The 23,418-nt window shown below is 37.3% G+C and overlaps 1 protein-coding gene across 1 annotated transcript in view; it reads right to left on the reverse strand.

Annotated features, from left to right (window-relative positions):
• The window catches only part of MEI4 (meiotic double-stranded break formation protein 4), a 123,940-nt gene that overhangs the window by 59,757 nt on the left and 40,765 nt on the right, over positions 1-23,418 (reverse strand). Inside the window, 3 exon segments of the mRNA XM_017874616.1 lie at positions 20,007-20,188; positions 20,191-20,214; positions 20,217-20,540. Coding sequence (XP_017730105.1) covers positions 20,007-20,188; positions 20,191-20,214; positions 20,217-20,540 — 530 coding nt within the window.

The raw sequence follows: 23,418 nt of genomic DNA on the forward strand, positions 1-23,418 counted from the left end.
CATATGAAAAGCTTATGACTTGGAACACCTTTCAGTTCTCACCTTATTAAGCCTCTGAGTAGCATGCAGCAAAGCTGACTATACTGTTCTATTGGCTTGCACGACAATACTTTCCTAATTTTTCTCCTATTGCTTTAATCCTCTAATTCTCTAACTTCTTTGCAGGCTTCTTCTTCTCTACGTGACCACTAAATGTTGGCACTCCTCTGGGCTCAGTATTAGGTCCTCCTCTCTTTCTAATCCTCATTTGTTTTCCCATAGCCATAAAAAACCTCTATATTCTGACAAAGACTAAATTTATTTCCATGCCAGTACTTTCCTTTAAGTGCCAGATTGAAAAGTCCACTGATTTGCTTTGCTTTGCAAATCTGTCTTGCAGTCATCTTACAATTATCATTAAACTCAATACGTGTGAAAGGGAACTTGGGCTCCCCTCTTTTCCCAAGACTGTTCTCCTTCCAGGCTTTCTTATATCTCTAAATGGCACCTCTATGCACCCAGTTATTAGTGATCAGAAACTAGGAATACTGTTGATGTCTATTTCTCCATATCAAATCCTTACATTTTCCCCCTAATACTTACTGGATTTTGGTATTTATTTATTTATTTAATTTTATTTATTTGAGACAGGGTCTCACTCTTGTCACCCAGGCTGCAGTGCAGTGGTGCAATCATGGCTTGCAGCAAGGGTCAAAGACTCTCCCATCTCAACCTCCCAGGTAGCTGAGACTACAAGCACTCACCACACTGGCCAGCTATTTTTTTGTATTTTTAGTAGAGACAGGGCTTCTCCATGTTGTCCAGACTGGTCTTCAACTCCTGCGCTCGGGCAATTCACCTGCCTTGGCCTCCCAGAGTGCTGGAATTACAGGCATGAGCTACCACACCTGGCCTGGATTTTTACTTGTATTAAAGTTGTTCAGACATATGCCAAAGGACAGTTTTATAACATTTATTCCGTAGCAAGTAGCACCCTACTCCTTTCCACCATCACTTCTATTTGCAACTCTTCTAGCTGATTGTTTTTTGTATTTACCTGTATTACTCTCAATAACATAAAAAATGCTGATTTTCTACTATGGATGCTTATAATTTGACTTTCTTTGCCCTGCACTAATCTCCCTTTTCTCCCTCTCTCCCTCCTTCCCTTCCTTCCCACTACCCCCCAACTCTCTTGCCTGTTCTCTCACCTATACACACACATTTCTTCAGTAATTTTGCTATATCACTACTCAATGTTTAAACTACACACAGCCAAGCAATGTAAAATACTATGTAACTTTTCCATTTTGGTACATTTTTCCTATTGTAATTACCTTGTTTTATTCATTGGCATAATTTTTATGTACCAAATCTTCCAAACCATTATTAATTGATGGTTTTCATAACGATTTTTTTTAATTTAAAGGTTTTAATTCCCTGAAAAATTTAAAACACCATTTTCTTTTTTTCCTAGTTGTAAAATATGCTTTTACCTTTCTGAGAATATACACATTTTAAATGTAAGTTTTGCATTTCTAACTGCTCTTTGGTTTCCCCATATTTTCTTCAGGATCTAAGTTTTGTCATTACATTATTTCCTCAGGTATCTGCTAATCCTGATTATATGGGTATACTTAAGAGCAAGGACTGAAAGCTAACTAGAAGCTCTTGGTTCGTGGGTGAGGCTTGTGCACTGTAAGCTTTAGTGTAGGATGATTTGGCTGCTTTTTTCCTTTAGGAAACTTTGATATCAATACGTTCATATATTTCCTCTTGGGATGGTCTTTTTATTCTATGTTTTATTTCAAATGAAAAAATATCCAGTCTTTTACTGATTGTGGGAGGACAATTCCCCTTTCCTGAGGCAGAAGAGGGACTCCAAGATTCTAAGTGCTTCCAAAGCACACTTCTGATCAATCATCCTTATTTTATATTCTAGCACCTAGCTTCCATTCTTTCTTCCAGAGGTAACTAGTAGAGCTACTTTATGAGTCTTTGGCAGATTCTACTCTGTTAAATTAGTTAATAGCTTTCTCAAATTCTCCTTTATGGTTCTGTTTTCTTGGGTCTGCTAAGGGATTCATCAACTGTCTATTTCTTTCTAGCTTCTAATATTTTTTTTGCTGTTGCACAGTCTCATGTTCTCCATATGTTTGCACCTTTTTAAAAAAGTTCTTTACTATCATTTTCATCAGGATAGGAGCCAGTTTAGATTTGTGTCCTCAATCTACCAACTTTAAAAAAAAAAGCTTCCAGTGTATACTTTACCCCAGTATATAATGTAGGTGCATACATATCTCCACTTCTACTTACGGGACCAAAGTAAGCCACTATCCACTCTCACCTGGACTACTACATAGCATAAGTCGTTTCTCTTGCTACCTCTTATCTCTTGCTAATCAATTATCCTAATGCTATCTAAAGTAAGGTTTTAAAATCTAAAACAATCAATGACTTGCCATCACGTATCAAATAAAACCCAAATTCCTTGCCATGGCCTGTCTAGTTAAGATGTTTTGTGGTAGCAAGCTGTAGAAAACCAAATTCCAACTACCTTAAATGGTACCAAAATGCACTGACTCATATCATTGGAAATTCAGAAACAGCAGAGACTTCAGGGTTGACTTAACATGGCTCTGGCTTAGATTTACTTTGATTCTCTAGGTTTTATCCTTCTTTATGTGGCTGTTTATCCTTTCAGATGGCAGCAAGATAACTGTAAGAGTTCCAGTTTTACATCCTTCACAAGAGAGTAGCAAGAGAAAGAAATAAAAGTTGCTTCTCATAATCTTCCAGAGAATGAGGAGAAAAGTTCCCAGAAGTCTGAAAGAAGCCACTACTGAGGGCTCACTGGACTGAAATGCACCAAGTTTCTATTCCTGGCAAAGGAGATTAAATTAGAATTATCCTTAGACCAAGGAGCTCTATGGATAGCGGCATGGTCTACTTGGAGGAAGGCACAGATATTTTAGTAAAATCAAAGGGTAAGAGTGAAAATTAATACTGGTTAGGTACAGTAAGCAGAAAAAAGCCCCCAAAAGATATTCACATAAAGTCCCTAGAATCTGTGACTGTTACCACTTTATTTAGAAAAAGGTCTTTGCTTCTGCACAGCAAAAGAAACAATCAGCACAGTAAACAGACAACCCAGAGACTGAGACAAAATCCTTGCAATCTATACATCCAACAAAGGACTAATAGCCAGAATCTACAAGGAACTCAACAAATCGGCAAGAAAAATAAATCCCATCAAAAAGTTGGCTAAAGACATTAATAGACAATTCTCAAAAGAAGATATACAAATGGTCAAGAAACATGAAAAAATGTTCAACATCACTAATGATCAGGGAAGTACAAATCAAAACCACAATGCAATACCACCTTGCCCCTGAAAGAATGGCCATAACCAAAAAATAGAAAAATACTAGATGTTGGCATGTATGCAGTGAAAAGAGAACACTTTTACACTTCTGGTGGGAATGGAAACTAGTACAACTGCTTTGGAAAACAGTTTTGAGATTCTTCAGAGAACTAAAAGTATAACTAGCATTTGATCCAGCAATCCTACTACTGGGTAACCACGTAGAGGAAAAGAAGTCACAATACAAAATATATATACATACATATACACCCATGTTTATATCAGCACAATTTGCAATTGCAAACATATGAAACCGGCCCAAATGCCCATAAATCAACAAGTAAACAGATTCACAGTCGAATTCTAGCACAGGTACAAGGAAGAGCTGGTACCATTCCTTCTGAAACTATTCCAATCAATAGAAAAAGAGGGAATCCTCCCTAACTCATTTTATGAGGCCAACATCATCCTGGTACCAAAGCCTAGCAGAGACAGAATAAAAAAAGAGAATTTTAGACCAATATCCCTGATGAACATTGATGCAAAAATCCTCAATAAAATACTGGCAAACCGGATTCAGCAGCACATCAAAAAGCTTATCCACCATGATCAAGTGGGCTTCATCCCTGGGATGCAAGGCTGGTTCAACATTCGCAAATCAATAAACGTAATCCAGCATATAAACAGAACCAAAGACAAGAACCACATGATTATCTCAATAGATGCAGAAAAGGCTTTTGACAAAATTCAACAGCCCTTCATGCTAAAAACGCTCAATAAATTCGGTATTGATGGAACGTACCTCAAAATAATAAGAGCTATTTATGACAAACCCACAGCTAATATCATACTGAATGGGCAAAAACTGGAAAAATTCCCTTTGAAAACTGGCACAAGACAGGGATGCCCTCTCTCACCACTCCTATTCAACATAGTGTTGGAAGTTCTGGCTAGGGCAATCAGGCAAGAGAAAGAAATCAAGGGTATCCAGTTAGGAAAAGAAGAAGTCAAATTGTCCCTGTTTGCAGATGACATGATTGTATATTTAGAAAACCCCATCGTCTCAGCCCAAAATCTCCTTAAGCTGATAAGCAACTTCAGCAAAGTCTCAGGATACAAAATTAATGTGCAAAAATCACAAGCATTCTTATACACCAGTAACAGACAAGCAGAGAGCCAAATCAGGAATGAACTTCCATTCACAATTGCTTCAAAGAGAATAAAATACCTAGGAATCCAGCTTACAAGGGATGTAAAGGACCTCTTCAAGGAGAACTACAAACCACTGCTCAGTGAAATCAAAGAGGACACAAACAAATGGAAGAACATACCATGCTCATGGATAGGAAGAATCAATATCGTGAAAATGGCCATACTGCCCAAGGTTATTTATAGATTCAATGCCATCCCCATCAAGCTACCAATGAGTTTCTTCACAGAATTGGAAAAAACTGCTTTAAAGTTCATATGGAACCAAAAAAGAGCCCGCATTGCCAAGACAATCCTAAGTCAAAAGGACAAAGCTGGAGGCGTCACGCTACCTGACTTCAAACTATACTACAAGGCTACAGTAACCAAAACAGCATGGTACTGGTACCAAAACAGAGATATAGACCAATGGAACAGAACAGAGTCCTCAGAAATAATACCACACATCTACAGCCATCTGATCTTTGACAAACCTGAGAGAAACAAGAAATGGGGAAAGGATTCCCTATTTAATAAATGGTGCTGGGAAAATTGGCTAGCCATAAGTAGAAAGCTGAAACTGGATCCTTTCCTTACTCCTTATACGAAGATTAATTCAAGATGGATTAGAGACTTAAATGTTAGACCTAATACCATAAAAACCCTAGAAGAAAATCTAGGTAGTACCATTCAGGACATAGGCATGGGCAAGGACTTCTTGTCTAAAACACCAAAAGCAATGGCAACAAAAGCCAAAATTGACAAATGGGATCTAATTAAACTAAAGAGCCTCTGCACAGCAAAAGAAACTACCATCAGAGTGAACAGGAAACCTACAGAATGGGAGAAAATTTTTGCAATCTACTCATCTGACAAAGGGCTAATATCCAGAATCTACAAAGAACTCAAGCAAATCTACAAGAAAAAAACAAACAACCCCATCAAAAAGTGGGCAAAGGATATGAACAGACACTTCTCAAAATAAGACATTTATGCAATCAACAGACACAGGAAAAAATGCTCATCATCACTGTCCATCAGAGAAATACAAATCAAACCCACAATGAGATACCATCTCACACGGGTTAGAATGGAGATCATTAAAAAGTCAGGAAACAACAGGTGCTGGAGAGGATGTGGAGAAATAGGAACACTTTTACACTGTTGGTGGGACTGTAAACTAGTTCAACCATTGTGGAAGACAGTGTGGCGATTCCTCAAGGATCTAGAACTAGAAACACCATTTGACCCAGTCATCCCATTACTGGGGATATACCCAAAGGATTATAAATCATGCTGCTATAAAGACACATGCACACATATGTGTATTGTGGCACTATTCACAATAGCAAAGACTTGGAACCAACCCAAATGTCTATCAATTACAGACTGGATTAAGAAAATGTGGCACATATACCACATGGAAAACTATGCAGCCATAAAAACGGATGAGTTCATGTCCTTTGTAGGGACATGGATGCAGCTGAAAACCATCATTCTCAGGAAACTATTCACAAGAACAGAAAACCAAACACCACATGTTCTCACTCATAGGTAGGAACTGAACAATAAGAACACCTGGACACAGGAAGGGGAACATCACACACTGGGCCTGTTGTGGGGTGGGGGCAGGGGGGAGGGATAGCATTAGGAGATATACCTAATGTAAATGAGTTAATGGGTGCAGCACACCAGCATGGCACATGAATACATATGCAACAAACCTGCACGTTGTGCACATGTACCCTAGAACATAAAGTATAATTTTAAAAAAAAAGAAATTGTGGTATATAAATATACTATGAAATACCACACAGCCATAAAAAGGAATGAAATAATGGCATTCACATCAACCTGGATGGTATTAGAGACCATTATTCTAGGTGAAGTAACTCAGGAATGGAAAACCAAATATTGTATGTTTTCACTCATACGTGGGAGTTATGCTATGAGGACGCAAATGCGTAAGAATGATACAATGGACTTTGGGGACTCAGGGGAAAGGATGGGAGGGGGCTGAGGGATAAAAGACCATGCACTGGGTACACTGTACACTGCTTGAGTGATGGGTGAACCAAAATCCTAGAAATCACCACTGAAGAACTTATTCATGTAACCAAACACCACCTGTTCCCCCAAATCCTATAGAATGAAAGAAGAATGAAAAAAGGGTCTTTCCAGAGGTGATTAAATAAAGAATCTGAGATTAAGAGGTAATCCTGAATTGTCTAGGTGGTCCCTAAATGTCATCGCAAATATTCTTGTAAGACAGAGGCAGAGAGATATTAGACAAATGGTAGAGATTATGTGAAGATGGAGCAGACAGAGATGCAGCCACAAGTCATGAAATGCTGGCAGTCCCTAAAAGATATTAAGAGGCAAGGAAAGATTCTCCTTTCATGCTACAGGAAGATGTGTGGCCCTGCATACACTATTATTTAAGAATCCTGGCCTCAGAACTGTGAGAGAGTATCTTTCTTTTTTCTTTTTTTTTTTTTTTTTTTTTCTTTTTTGAGATGGAGGCTTGCTCTGTCACCCAGGCTGGAATGCAGTGGCGCAATCTCGGCTCACTGCCAGCTCCACCTCCCGGGTTCACGCCATTCTCCTGCCTCAGCCTCCTGAGTAGCTAGTACTACAGGTGCCCACCACCATGCCTGGCTAATTTTTTGTATTTTTAGTTGAGACGGGGTTTCATCATGTTAGCCAGGATGGTCTCAATCTCTTGACCTCGTGATCCGCCCGCCTCGGCCTCCCAAAGTGCTGGGATTACAGGCGTGAGCCACTATGCCTGTCCTCTTTCTGTTGTTTTAAGGCACTAGTTTGTGGTAATTTGTTACAGCAGCCATAGAAAACTAATACAGTATAGGCAACATACCAATCCTTTCCAGTCTATATTTTTCTAAACTCATTATGTAGCTCTCTACCCTCCTCTTTCTCAACCTTAAAACACTGCTTCCTTTCAAATATTCAGATAACATCCTGGCTCAGGCACATATGCTATGATAACTGTCTTAGAATGACATGTTAGACTACAAAAATTCTTACTCCAACTCTCTACCTACTTAACCTCCTCTCATCCTGTTTAAAAGCTACTTCCTGCATTAGGCCTTCTATGTCCCAACAATCTAAATTAAGTCCTCGCTTACCAGCCTTTGGTAAACATCATTTTACTCTCTATCTCCATGGATTCAACTGTTTTAATTTTTAAATGCCACAAATAAGTAAGAACATGCGAAGTTTGTTTTTCTGGGTCTCATTTATTTCATTTAAAATAACGGCCTCCAGTTCCATCAATGTTGTTGCAAATGATGGGATCTCATTCTTTTTTATGGCTGACTAGTACTTCATTCTGTGTATGTACTACATTTTATTTATCCATTCATCTGATGATGAACACTTAGATTGCTCCCCAATTTTAGCTATTGTGAATAAGGCTGCAGTATACATGAGAGTGCAGATATCTCTTTGATGTACCGATTTCCTTTCTTCTGGGTATATACCTAGCAGTGGGGTTCCTGGATCATTTGAAGTTCTATTTTTATTCTTCTGAAAAACCTCCAAACTGTTCTTTACCTACTTAACTTCCTCTTGGATCATTTGAAGTTCCATTTTTATTCTTCTGAGAAACCTCCAAACTGTTCTCCATAGTGGTTGTACGAATTTACATTTACACCAACAGTGTACAAGGGTGTTTTTTCCCTCCACATCCTCACCAGCAGTTGTTATTATCTGTCTTTTTTTAAAAAGCCATTTTAATTCAGGTAAGATTACATCTCACTATGATTTTAATTTGCATTTTCCTGATGATCAATGATATTGAGGACTTTTTTCATATACCTGTTTGCCATTTGTATTTCTTTGGAGAAATGTCTATTTAGATATTTGCCCATTTAAAAATCAGATTATTAGATGTTTTTCCTATAGAGTTGTTTGAGCTGCTGATATAGTCTAGTTATTAGTCCCTTGTCAAATAAGTAGTTTACAGATATTTCCTCCCATTCTGTGGGTCATCTTCTCACTTTGTTAATTGTTTTCCTTGGTAGGCAAAAGCTTTTAACTTGATGCAATCCAGTCTGTCCATTTTTGCTTTGATTGCCTTTGCTTGTGGGGTGTTACTCAAGAAACCTCTGCCCAGACCAATTTGCTGGAAAGTTTCCCCAATGTTGCTTCATAGTTTGAGATCTTAAATTTAATTTTTAATCTACTTTGATTTGATTTTGTATATGTTGACAGATAGGGGTCTAGTACCACTACTTTACATACAGATATCCAGCTTTTCCAGTACCATTAATGGAAGATACTGTTCTTTCTCCAACGTATGTTCTTGGCACCTTTGTCAAAAATGAGTTCACTGTAGATGCGTAGATTTATTTCTGGGTTCTCTATTTTGTTCCATTGATTTGTGTGTGTGTTTCTATGTCAGTGCCACACTACTTTGATGACTACAGCTCTCCAGTATAGTGGTAATGTGATTCCTCCATCTTTGTTGTTTTTGCCCCATATACTTTTGGCTATTCTGGGTCTTTTGTGGTTCCATATAAAGTTTAGGACTATTTTTTCTATTCTGTTGAAAAATGCCATTGGTATTTTGATAAGAGATTATAATGAATCTATAGATTGCCTGGGGTAGCATGAACATTTTAGCAATACTGATTATTCCAATCCATGAACATGAAATATATTTTTTCTGTGTTTCCCGTCCTGTTTTATTCATCAGTGTTTTACAGTTTTCATTGAAGACATCTTTCACTTCTTTAGTTAAGTTTATTCACAGTTCTTTTATTATATTTGTAGCTATCATAAATGGCATTACTTTCTTGATTTCTTTTTAACATTTTTCACTGTTGGCATATAGAAATGCTAGTGATTTCTCTATGTTGATCTTGAATCCTGCAAATTTACTAAATTTGTCTTCAGTTCTTATAGTTTTCTTGTGGAGTCTTTAGATATTTTCAAATAAATGATCATATCATCTACAAACCAAAATAATCTGAATTATTAATTTCCAATCTGAATGCACTTTATTTCTCTTTTCTGATTTTTCTAGCTAGAACTTCCAATACTATGTTGAAAGTGCATATCCTTGTTATTTTCCAGATCTTAGAGGAAAGGCTTTCAGTTTTTTTCCCATTCAGCATGATACTGCCTGCGGCTCTGTCAAATATGGCTTTTATTCTGTTGAGGTATGTTCCTTCTATTAATATATCCAGTTTTTTGACAGTTTTAATCCTGGAGGGATATTGAAGTTATCATATGCTTTTTCCACATCAATTGAAATAATGTTTTTTGTCATTCATTCTGATAATATGATGTATCACATTGATTGATTTGTGTATGCTGAACCATCCTTGCATCCTGGGTTAAATCACACTTGGTCATGATGAATGACCTTTTTAATGTGTTGTGGAATTTGGTTTGCTAGATTTTTGTTGAGGAATTTGTAACAGTGTTCGTGAGGGATACTGGCCTGTAGTTTTCTTTTTTTGATGTGTCTTTGTCTAGTTTTGCTTTCAGGGTAATACTGGCCTTTTAGAATGAGTTTGGAAATATCCTCTTCTCCTCTATTTTTCAGAAGAGTCCAAACAGGATTGGTATTAGTTCAGAATTAAATGTCTGATAAAATTCAGAAGTGAAGTCACTGATTCCGGGATTTTCTTCACTGGGAGACTTTTTAATTTCACCATTAATTATCTTTTATTTCAGTTTAAAGTTTATTTTATGATAGTCACAAAAAGAATGATGTATAAAATAATAACATAAATTTCTATAATTAGAATTTCAGGGGTATAATTTTCTCTTATTTTAGGTTTAGGGGTACAGGTGCAGGTTTGTTATATAAGTAAACTCGTCATGGAGCTTTGGTGTACCGATTATTTTATCACCCAGGTTCTAAGCATAGTGCTCAATAGGTATTTTTTCTAATTCTCTCCCTCCTCCTACCAACCACCCTACAGTAGGATCCAGTGTCTATTGTTACCCTCCTTGTGTCCATCTGTGCTTGCTATTTAGCTCACATTTCTAAGTGAGAACATGTAATATTTCATTTTCTGTTGCTTTGTTAGTTTGCCAAGGATAATGGTCTCCAGTTCCATCCATGTTGCTGCAACAAACGTGATTTTGTTCTTTTAATGACTGTATAGTATTCCACAGTGTATATGTACCATATTTTCCTTATCCAGTTTACTGTTAATGGGCATTTAGGTTGATTACATGTCTCTGCTACTGTGAATAGTGCTGCAATTAACATATGCATGCATCTGTCTTTATAGTAAAATAATTCATATTTCTTAGGGTATATACCCAATAATGAAATTTCCGGGCAAAACAGTAATTCCTTTTTAGTTCTTTAGAAAATCACCCCAATACATTCCACAATGGCTGAATTAATTTACACTCCCACCAACAATGTATAAGTGTTTCCTTTTCTCCACAACCTTGCCAGTATCTTTTTCTGATTTTTTAATAACAGCCATTTAGACTGGTTGAGATGGTATCTCATTATGGTTTTGATTTGCATTTCTCTAATTAGTCATGTTGAGCATTTTTTTCATGTGCTTGTTAGTCACATGTATGTCTTCTTTTGAAAAGTGTCTATTCATGTCCTTTTCCAACTTCATAATAGTGTTGTTTGTTTTTTGCCTGTAAATTTGTTTAAGTTCCTTATAGGCTCTGGATAAATAAGACCTTTGTCGGAGCACAGTTTGAAAATATTTTCTCCCTTCCTGTAGGGTGCCTATTTACTCTGTTGATAGTTTATTTTGCTGTGAAGAAGCTCTAAAGTTTAATTGGATCCAATTTGTCAATTTTTTCTTTTTTTGCAATTGCTTTTGGTGTCTTCAGCATGAAACACTGTACAGAACAGTATTTCCTAGGTTAACTCTCAGGGTTTTAGTAGTTATTTTGTTTTACATTTAAGTTTTTGGTCCTTCTTCAGTTGATTTTTATATATGATGTAAGGAAGGGGTCCAGTTTCAATCTTCTGCATATGGCTAGCCAGTTATCCCAATACCATTTAATGTGTAGGGAGTCCTCTCCCCATTGCTTGTTTTTGTCTACTTGGTCAAACATCAGATGGTTGGAGGTGTGGAGCATTATTTCTAAGCTCTCTATTCTATTCCATTGGTTTATGCATCTGTTTGTATACCAGTACCTTGCTGTTTTGTTTACTGTAGCCTTGCACTGTAGTTCATAGGTAATGTGATACCTCCAGCTTTGTTCTTTTTGCTTAAAATTGCCTTGGGTATTTGGGCTCTTTTTGGTTCTGTGTAATTTTAAAAAATTTTTTTTTGTGAAAAATGTGATTGGTATTTTGACAGGAATAGCATTGAATGTACAAACTGCTTTGGGCAGTATAGAAATTTAAATGGTATTATTTTTTCCTGTCCATGAGCATGGGATGTTTTCCATTTGTTTATGTCATCTATGATTTGTTTGAGCAATGTTTTATAATTCTCATTGTAAACTTTGTATTAGGGCTCCAATCTCATTGCTTGTTATTGGCCTATTCAGGCTTTAAATTTCTTCATGGTTCAATCTTGGTAGGTTGTGTATGTTAAGAATTTATATAATTATTCTAGGTTTTCCAATTTATTGGCATATAGCTGCTCACAGTAGCTGCTAATGATACTTTGAATTTCTGAGGTATTGGTTGTAATGGCTCCTCTTTTGTCTTTGATTATCTTTACTTGGGTCTTCCCTCTTTATTCTTAGTCTAGCTAAAGGTTTGTTGATTTTGTTTATCCCAGGCGATCTCTTGGTGCTCTACCCCACTGTGGCCAAGCTGTACTCAGGCTGCAAAACAAAGACCCCTTTACTCTTCTGTCTCCTTTTCTCAAGCAGAAGTAGTCTCTCCCCAAAGTTACCACAGCTGGGAATGTGCTGGGTCACACCTGAAGCCAACATGGGTCTGGGTCTCACCCAAGGCCTGTGGTAAATAGTGCCTGCTACCAATACTAATTATACAGGGCCCAAGGGCTCTTTATTCAGCACATGATAAATTCTGCCAGGACTGGGCCCTTCCCTTCAAGGCAATGGGTTCCCTTCTGGCCTATGGTGTGTTTAGAAATGTCATCCAGGGACTAGGGTCTGAGATGGGGGCCTTAGGAGTCTGCCTGTTGCCTTATTCTACTGTGGATGGGCAGGAATCCAAGTTACAAAACAAGGTCCTCTTCCCCTCCACCTTCCTCAAGCAGATTGAAGGGGTCTTGGAGATACAATCTGTACTGCCTGGGGTTGGTGGAGGGGTGACACAAGCACTTCCTTTGTAGTCTCAGCCGGTATCTCACTAGGTTCCATGCACTCCAAGTTCCCTGGCTCCAATCCCAGCACAGCACCAGGACTTGTGCACGAATTGCAGTCCTTGTGGTCTAGGTTGCCTTTCATGTTTTATTTAGAACCCCAGAACACTTTAGCCCATGGTGGCAGGACTTGCCAAAACTCAGGTTCCAATTGCTAGGATGGATGATTTGCCTCTGGCCAGGCCTAGTATAAATGTTGCCTCTATGGGCACAAGCTGAGTTCTGCCCCCTGTTGCTTCCCACTGATAGGACAGCAATAAGTTGCAAAGCAAGGTCCCACAATCAGTATATTCTCTCTACCTCAAACACACAGATCATCTTTCTGTGCCATATGGCTGCTGCCAGGGAATAGGGAAGGGGTGGTGTAGGCAATTCAAGACAGATTTTCCTGCCCTCTTCCATGACTCTTTCCTTCATGTAATGTTAAAATCAGGTACTATTATAGCTCACCTGATTTTTGGTTCTCATGAAGGTCCTTTCCTGTGTGGACAGTTGTTCAATTTAGTGTTCCTGTGGAGGCAAAGGGGGTGCAGCAATTGCTACTGTGTTCGAGTATCTTGCTCTGCCTCCTTTGACAGTTTTATTTTTATGTGCACACAAGCAAAACCATATAACTTATATTCAATTAGAAACTAAGATGACAAGGTTGTATATGCAATTATCAAGTTTCCAAAAGACTGTTGTTTATAGCCAATAAAAAAGAACAAGAAACAGGTGACCTTATATTGTACCACAGAACAGGACTTTTCTTTCTCCTTTTGCTGTCTGTATACAATTTTTTTTTTTTTTTTTTTTTTTTTTTTTTTTTTTTTTTTGAGACAGAGTCTTGCTCTGTCACCCACAAGGGAGTGCAGTGGCACGATGTCAGTTCACTGCAACCTCTGCCTCCCAGGTTCAAGCAATTCTCCTGCCTCATTCTCCCAAGTAGCTGGGACTACAGGCACGTGCCACCACGTCTGGATAATTTTTGTATTTTTACTAGAGATGGAGTTTTGCCATGTTGGCCAGGCTGGTCTCGAACTCCAGACCTCCGATGATCCACCTGCCTCAGCCTCCCAAAGTGCTGGGATTACAGGCATGAGCCACCATGCCCAGTCCTATAAACATAAATTTTTACACATAATATAATTTAGCAATTTAACCAAACCAGTGTAAATATTATCTTTATACAATTTAGAAAAATGTCACTAAGGTCTTTCATTACCAATGAATATTTTCTTTAATGCATTAACAAAAGTTTATTTCTTTTGCACTTAGGAAAAAAATCTAGAAAACTGTAAAAATTAATGATGGAAATATGACATAATACCATGAGGAAAATATTCAGCATCATATACCTGAACATGAGACCTAGGTCTTCTAGTACTGGTTAAGTACTTCCAGTGAATTCATTAACCTGCCTGACCTCAATTTTCTCATCTATAAACTGAAGGCAGTAATAACAACCATGACACAGAGAGAATAAGTTCCATGTGAAAGTACTTTATATACTATAAAGCATAATAGGAAGACTGCTATTATTTTAATAAGAGGTATTTAAATGTATAGTATACTTTGAAAGTAAATTGAAGAAAGTTCCGTTCTGTCTCTTCCTCCTTCCTCTGCATGAGCAATGAAAGTTAAACACTGCTTTGAAAATTCAGAAAATGTTTGATTTATATACTGATGTAGTGATCAAAAGAAGTATTACAATTCTGGTTTATGATACAACTGTTTCAGTAAATGTTTATCTAATTAAAGTAAAATTGCAGGAACATTAACCCATATTTTTCCTTTTATATGTGTGTGTGTGTGTGTGTGTGTGTGTGTGTGTGTGTCAGTTTCTTCCTCTGTGGTCCAGGCTAGAGCGCTGTCATGTGATCTGTTTTCACTGCAACCTCTGCCTCCTGGGCTCAAGCAATCCTCTCACCTCAGACTCGTGAGTAGCTGGGACTACAGGCACGCAAGACCATGCCTGGCTAAGTTTTTTTGTACTTTTTGTAGAAACAGGGTCTCACCATGTTGCCCAGGATGGTCTCAAACTCCTGGGCTCAAGTGATCCACCCACCTCAGCCTCCCAAAGTACTGGGATTACAGGGATGAGCCACCGTGCCTGACTTTTTCTGTTATTTATTGAGGGAGTCTCACTGAGTCACCAGGCTGGAGTGCAGTGGTGAGATCTCGGCTCACTGCCACCTCTGCCTCCTGGGTTCCAGCGATTCTCCTGCCTCAGCTTCCCAAGCAGCTGGGACTACAGGCGCACACCACCATGCCCAGCTAATTTTGTAGTTTTAGTAAAGACAGGGTTTCACAATGTTGGCCAGAATGGTCTCTATCTCTTGACCTCATGATCCGGCCGCCTCGGCCTCCCAAAGTGCTGGGATTACAGGTGTGAGCCACTGCACCCAGCTGTTTTCTGTTTGTTTGTTTGTTTGTTTTAATACAGCTATGCACAAGGATGAAATGACCCTTAACCTTAGACTTCCTTTATATTTCCCAAGGAATATTCTCAAACAAAGCAGACTGGTTAAGTAACTGGTTAATAGCCATGACCATAAAAAATCACAAACACAGAGGATAAGGCTGTTGGAAAGTTAGCACAGGAAGAAAAGCCAGTGTTATTACTAAAACAGTGTCCTAACTTGCAGCAGAGAAACATACAACAAATACTGCTACCTGAGCAGAATTAAATTAAAAAGTCAACAAATTTTACTGGTCAATACAATTATGGCATGAATAAGTTTCAAGATACGACTAAGGGATACATACTAGAAAAAAAAAAAAAACTGATTTCAGCTGGGCATGGTGGCTCACGCCTGTAACCCCAACACTTTGGGAGGCTGAGGTGGGTGGAACATGAGATCAGGAGATCAAGATCATCCTGGCTAACACGGTGAAACCCTGTCTGTACTAAAAATACAAAAAAAATTAGCCAGGTGTGGTGGCAGGAACCTGTAGTCCCAGATACTCAGGAGGCTGAGGCAGGAGAATGGCGTGAATCCAGGAGGCAGAGCTTGCAGTGAGCCGAGATCACGCCACTGCACTCCAGCCTGGGCAACAGAGAGAGACTCTGCCTAAAAAAAAAAAAAATCTGATTTCATGATCCATCATCTTCAGATTTATCCATAAACTGCCTGAAATGATCTAAGCACAAATGACTGTGACTGAAGCAAAACTGACAGTATAAGAGGGAATCGCCAACTTCAAAATGCTATATCAGAGATGCAACATGGCACAGCTCTATAGGAAGAGACCAGTGGAAAGAGTAATTAAAACCATGACATTCAAATAGTTAAATTTACAAAGGACTTTCCATAATTAAAACAGAAAGAAAAATATCCACTATGCCCTACTAAGCTCATTGGCCAATTGGAAGCTGTAGCTGTGGAAAATAGTGACACAAAAAGATAATATACAACTTCCTAATATATATGGAGGTGTTTCAGGAATGCCATGGTATTAAAAAGAGCTGCTGCTTAGAAAATCAGCTGATGGTATTTAAGTTTATGAGGGTATACGAAATATAAGTTGTCACTTCTTTTCATTATCTTATTTTCAATTCAAAAAAATACCTCACGTTGCTGCTACAACAAACTCAACATTGTCTTGGGCATAGTGGAGAAAATGAGATATAATCACTTCCTCAAGAGAAACGTAACAAAAAGAAACACTTATTAAGTTTTTATATGTTGTCAGATATTATGCTAAGTATTTAGCCCTATGAAGTCACATTTATTACCTACATTTTACAGATGTAGAACGTGGAAGTTAGTTAACTTATCTAAGGTCATAGCTAGTGAGTAAAAGCTTCAGAATTCTAATTCCAGCTATTAATCTCTGTGCTAAAAATCATTTAAAACTTGTTCACTTAAGATTCTTATTTTTTTATGTAGACATTTATCCTTATAAATTTCCTTATTACTACTTTTGCTGCATCCCACAGGTTTTGGTAAATTCTGTTTCCATTTTTGTTTGTCTTGAGATACTTTTGAATTTCCCTTTGATTTCTTCTTTGACACAAAGTTTGTTCAAAATTTTATTTTTTAGTTTCTACATACTTGTAAATTTTACCATTTTACATATTGTTGTTGAATTCTAATTTCATTATATTGTGGTCAGAAAGAAACATCTAGAAAGCTTTTGAACTTCTAAAATGGTTAAGACATGTTTTGTGACCTAAAATTTCATTTATCCTGGAGAACATTCTGTGTGCACTTGAGAAGAATGTGTATTCTTCTGCTGTTGAGTGGAAAGTTATGTATAGGTCAATTAAATCCATTTACTCTACAGCGTCGTTCAAGTCAGTTGTTTCTTTATTGATTTTTCTGTCTGGATGTTCCATCCATTATTGTAATTGAGGTATTAAACTCCACTACAAAGAATAAACTAAGCCCAAAATAAGCAGAAGAAAGAGAATAATAAAGATTGGAGCAAAAAAATAAATTGTGAACAAGGAAACAGTTTAAAAATACAAAAAATCTACGAGTTTGCCTTTTGAAAAGATAAAATAATTGACAAACCCTTACCTAGAGTAAGAAAAGAAAAAGAAGACAAAATCAGAAATCAAAAAGGAGATATTATAATGGATGCCTTAGACAGAAAATGGATCATAGGGGAAGTGTGATGAACAATTATATGCCAACAATCTGGATGACTTATAAGAAATGGATAAATTCCTAAAAATATGCAACTTACCAAAACTGAATCAGGAAGAAACAGAAAGCCTGAAAAGACCAGTAACAAATAAGGGGATTGAATCAGCAATCAAAAGTCTCCCAACAGGCCGGATGTGGTGGCTCATGCCTGTAATCCTAGCACTTTGGGAGGCCGACATGGGCAAATCATGAGGTCAAGAGGTTGAGACCATCCTGGTCAATATGGTGAAACCCCATCTCTACTAAAAACACAAAAATTAGCTGGGCGTGGTGGCATGCGCCTGTAGTCCCAGTTACTCTGGAGGCTGTGGCAGGAGAATCGCCTGAACCCAGGAAGTGGAGGTTGCAGTGCCACTGCACTCCAGCCTGGTGACAGAGTAAGACTCCATCTAAAAAAAAAAAAAGGCTCCCAACAAATAATCTGATGACCACACAGGTGAATCCTACCAAACATTCAAAGAGGAATTAAGAACAATCTTTCTTAAACTCTTCCTGAAAATAAAAAGGTCCACTTCCAAACACATTTTATGAGGTCAGGATTATCCTGATACCAAAACCAGGAAGTCTCTACAAGAAATGAAAACTATAGTTTTCATTTCAAACTTGTGATGGTATAGGTGGTTCTATGGATGAAGTATATATTTCTTATGTCACTTGCCATCGTGCCAGCCATTGCTGAACAGTTGGCCAACAGTAGAAGAACAAGTGAATGAATGGCTTTCTTATAGGGGTAACTGTCGCAGTTGGAACCTGAGTTTTGGCAAGCCCTGCCACCATGGACTAAACTATTTTGGGGTTATAAATAAACATGAAGGGCAACCTAGACCACAAGGAGTGCAATTCCTGCACAAGTCTTGGTGCTGTGCTGGGCTCAGAGTCAGGGAACTTGGAGTGCATGGAACCTAGCGAGATACCAACTGAGGCAACCAAGGAAGTGCTTATGTCACCCCTCCACCAATCCCAGGCAGCACAGCTTGCACCTCCAAGACTCTGTCCATCTACTTGAGGAAGGTGGAGGAAAGAGTAAAGAGGAATTTCACAAGTTTATGTGTAGTTTATTCTACACATACTCCTCCTTCCATACAATTCCCAAGGTTACTCTTGTGTAGGAGTAAGTCATATCAACCTCCAATACATATATATAAAGGCAAAGACTAGACTGGAAAATATTTGCATCATTCAGTAACTCTGATGTGGAATATAAACGCCAGTATCTTCAAGGTTCCAAGTTACACAAAGACTGCTTAAAGTAGTTTTTAAAAGAAAGCAAAAGTATAAAAAGAAGTTTAAAAAATATGAAGTATTTAAGATATTTTGATGGTTTAGAAATGGATTTTATATCTCAGATACAACTATGGCAAATTTGATATTTAATTCCTGATTGGCCATGTCCAAAAGAAAAAGATTTCCATTTTCCAGACAGAAAATTCAATATCTTTCACAAATGCCAAAAGCTTAATCATAAAGTTTATAAAATATTGATCAAATCATACCTTAATAGAGAAGGAAAGAACAGCTGTACATGAAACAAATTGGTTTAGCAGTGCAAATTTTATCAAAATTTTGAAAACTCAAAGCCTCCACTGTACAAAAACTCTAAATGTTAGATCATAGCACTGAGGCAAATATTTAACAATAATGTATCCAAAGAAACAAGCTCCAATAACCTTTTTCCTATAGTGAAATATAGTAAATAAGTTAGATAGACCTTTTGGTTTATTCTATTATATTTTGGTAGTCAATTCAAGAGGATTAAAATGTAAAGCCATTTGGAATTTCCCAGTAAAAGGATCAGATGGCAAAGAAGGCAGAAATAATTTGAAAAAGAAATTCTCTACCATGTCTCAAGAGCCAAACAACAAAACAACTTCAGGTTATCTCAATGTCACTTGTTAAAAAAGAATCCCTGAGTAAATCTTCCTAAGCCATGTTAAATAAATAAGAAAAAAACATAATAAAGCTTTATATTATGTGCTCCTTAGCCAATTTATTCAATTCACCCACACCTGCAGAGGGTCCAGGAGGCATTTGCCACTTACAAGGGAAAGGTCAAAAGAAGAGAAAAATATTCCTCAACCCCAAGGCATTTGCCAGTCAATGCCAGAAAAACAGCAAATTCAATACAGTACAGAGAATCCATTATGAGGAATTTAACACTCACAGAAGTTAAGTTTAGAAAACCTTATTTGTTAGTGGTTTTCTCAAAAGTTTTGAGACTTTTTGAACAACAGGAAATAGAAACAGAAAAGGGAAAACATAAGAAGAAAAGAATCCAAGGGTGCTGATAATAAAACAGAGAAAGTAATTCAAAGCAGAGAAGAACAAGCTTGAAGCAAAGGCATCTATGCAGAAAACTATGTTGTAGAAATCAGAGGCTAGAGGTGGAGACATCATGACAGATAAGAGCTGCAGACAGCTGCAGAAAAAGACCCACTAAGGTACTCCTTGAACCACAAGGCTAAGGGACAACAACAGACATTACCCAAAGAGATGCTCACTAAAATTACTAGCAATTTATGAATAAAAGAGGGATTTATTACTTACCCGATTTATATGATTGTTTCCTAAAATAGCATGTAGTAGGGTTTTCTCAAATTCTTCCAACTTCTTGGAACACTTTTTAAGAATATGACTAGACAAGTTACAGTCACTGATGAGACTAGCTAAAGTACCAACAGCCTCTGTCCAAAATCTTGAAAAAGGAAGTTTGGGATTATGGTAAAACTGATCAGGCCATCCAGCAACTGAAAACAGAATCAGAGACTGTGGAAGAGTCTTTTTCAAAGTGGGTTAAGTCTCTTTTAAGATTACCTGATTCTGTCAAGTTCTTTAATTCAAGAAGATGTTGCAAGAATTGCATGTGAGAAGACAAAGGATTTTGCAGGATAGCACAAGGTCTTTTCACAAGAGGCAGTGGTGGAAAGTGAGTGGGGGTACAGCTTTCTACAAAGTGCTGGGACAGGTCTGAGAATTCAGTTCTCTGCTCATTTGACAAATCACATCCAGAATCTTCCATCGAAGTTAATGTACTTTCAGAACTCTTAGGTTCCTGAGCCTCCAACTGGGAAGATAGGTTTCCTGAAAAATAAAGGAATAGAAGGATTATCTTCATGAAGCTGAAATTTCTTCATGTAAAACTAGCCATTGATACTTATTTAAAATAAGAAATGAAGTATATAAATACACATTAAGCATTTAACAAGCAGTAGTGTAAAAACTGAGTAAAGAAAAAACTGTGAAAGAAATTGAAATGACTGTAGAAAAAAGGTCTTTATCTTCATGGGTGGAAAGGTGATTCATTCATGTATTTTCAGGTCATTATCCTTCATTCAATTACAATACCATGCTTGAAAAATGCAGAGAAGAAAGCCACAAGACCTGAAGAAAGTCACAGTCTGGTAGTGAATCCAATAAGTAACTACAAAGCAATAAGGTGTACCCAGACATAGAGATTTGCCGAGGGAACTATAAAATCAGGAGGGCTACTGAACAGCCTACCTTGTTAGATAAGTGTATCCTGGAAGAGGTCATGATGGAACTACTTATAAAGTAGGAGTTCAAAGTTAAAGTTAGGAGAAGAGAGAAGGCAAGATAATTCCATACACCTAAGGGGTAAGTGTAAACGCATAAATACAACAGGAAAAATAATAGCATTTGTGTTTATGGGGACTCTCAAGTAATTTGATGCTGCTTCCACAGAAAGTATAAGAGACTAAGATACATAATGTAGACGGCAGATCATAAAAGATAACACAAGACATATTAAGAACCTTACAATTCATCCTATAAAGTGTAGAGTGAATTTCCAACTTGAATAATATTAAGACCCCTTTGGAAAAATTATGCAGATACACACATAAAATATCTGATATACAAATATAAATATATACAGATATCTACCTATCTCTGTGTATGTATATCATATATGTGTGTATATATGTGTATATACATGTATATGTACCTGTGTATGTACATATGTGTGTATGTGGTATAGATCCATGAAACTATGTCTATAACTTCTAGAATTTCCTCATATTGGCTGAAAAATACTGCATTTAAAGCTAAATCTAATTACTCTAGGTCACTCTTTGACAGATATGCCATCATAAACACAAAGTGGTGGTTGTTTTTAAAATGATTATCAGTAAAACGCACAAACCAAATTGAAACGTTCTCATTGAATATTCTGAAGCACACACACATATCTATGAAACTAAGTATGAGAAATATTACTGTCAGCAGTGGGAGCAGGAATGAGGCACTGAAAGTTGTAATGCAGAAAAATGAAATGGTCTTATTTCAATTTCATCATTCTGTTGGTTATAGGAAGGTCTTATTTGAGGAGAACATGATAAAACATTGAGAGATCAACTGAAAACACTTCTATTAGTCCCAACATCGGTGAAGAGTGAAATGAACTAAGCAGCTGCAGTGGAAGAGAAAGAAAAGGACTGACTGGGAAAATAAACACAAAATATCAACATGTAATCTGGAGACCAGCTTATTGACTGAATACGGGCAATGAAGTGGAAGTATGAATAAATGCATTCCATAGTTCTGACTTAGGTGACAAGGTAGATTATGGTGCTACCAACTGAAATAGTAAAAAGATAGAAGAACTGGCTTAGGAGAGACTACAAAAAGTTCAGGTTTAGTCATGTAAACTCTGAGGCAGCTGGAGAAAATCTAGTCAGAGATGATCCTTTAGAAACTGTTCACATAAGCCTAAGACCGGGGAGAAGGTCTAGGCTGAAAATGCATTTTAGGAGTTATCAGTGTATAGATAGTAGAAACCATAAAAATGGTTACAATCACTCAGAGAGAGAGTATGGGCACTGAGTAAACAAAGGATCAAAAAAGGTACCCTGAATAGGATCAATATTTGAAGATATAAAGTCATTAAGCAAATAGAGAAGGAACAATTTAAAAGGTACAAGAAAAAAACGATTGTGTCATAAAAGTAAAGGAAACAGTTTCAAGAAGAGTTACATACATGAAGCAAAAAAGTCCACCAAAACAATAGGTTGAAAAAATATCTGTTGGAATTGCTAATTTAAAAAAGCAACAAAAAAGATAAGTTACCTCATTCATAGCAGGTTTATCCAGAGCAGTTTTCATCAATTGGACAGGGTGGCAGACAAAGAACTTATTGCAACGGACTGAAGAGTGAATGAGAAGAAAGTAAGCAAAGACTGGAAGTGAAGAAAGTAAGTGAAGACTGGAAGTAAGTGAGGAAAGTAAGTGAAGGACACTTCTGAGGACTTAGATCAGGAAAGCATAAAATGGATAGCAACTACAGACAAATGTAGCATGACAAATTGAGTGAAATGAGCAATTAAAAACAAAGAAAAAACACAATGGATAAGCAGAGGTTGGAAATATAAGAAAAGAATGGCAGGTGAGACATGGCCCTGGAGAAGATAGGAGACTGAGTCAAGGACCCAGTGGATGGGCTGGGATCTGTAATGTCAAAGTGAAAACTTTTCTCTAAGCTGAAGGAAAGAGGATAAGAAAGCATAGGGTTGTAGAGAACTACTACTGGCATACAGGAAGTTAAAGGAGATTTCACCTGACAGTCATATTTTCTTACATTTTGAGAAAGGGGGACAGTAGTTGAACAGTGCACAAAAATAATGGTAAACGTGACATCTTCTACATTCTCCATGATATATTCCTAAATCTATCTAATGTGTTGCTCTTGTCCTTCAGAAAAATCAGAAGCTGATGAGGTAGAATTGGAGGATTCAGATTTAACCTAGAGTTCATTCATTTAACAAGTGTCTATTATAACCATCAAAAATGTGCAGATATGTCCTTGCTAATTATCACTACAACTTCTATATGCCATGCTTAAAAGGAGATGATAATGCAGAAAGTTCAAAAAGTAGTTGTAACCAGAACAATGACCTATCAGCAAACATTAAACTGCATGTGGCTATATATATATATATATATA

The sequence above is a fragment of the Rhinopithecus bieti genome, unplaced genomic scaffold, assembly GCF_001698545.2.
Source record: "Rhinopithecus bieti isolate Rb0 unplaced genomic scaffold, ASM169854v2 scaffold_8928, whole genome shotgun sequence".
In the NCBI taxonomy this organism is placed as follows: domain Eukaryota; kingdom Metazoa; phylum Chordata; class Mammalia; order Primates; family Cercopithecidae; genus Rhinopithecus; species Rhinopithecus bieti.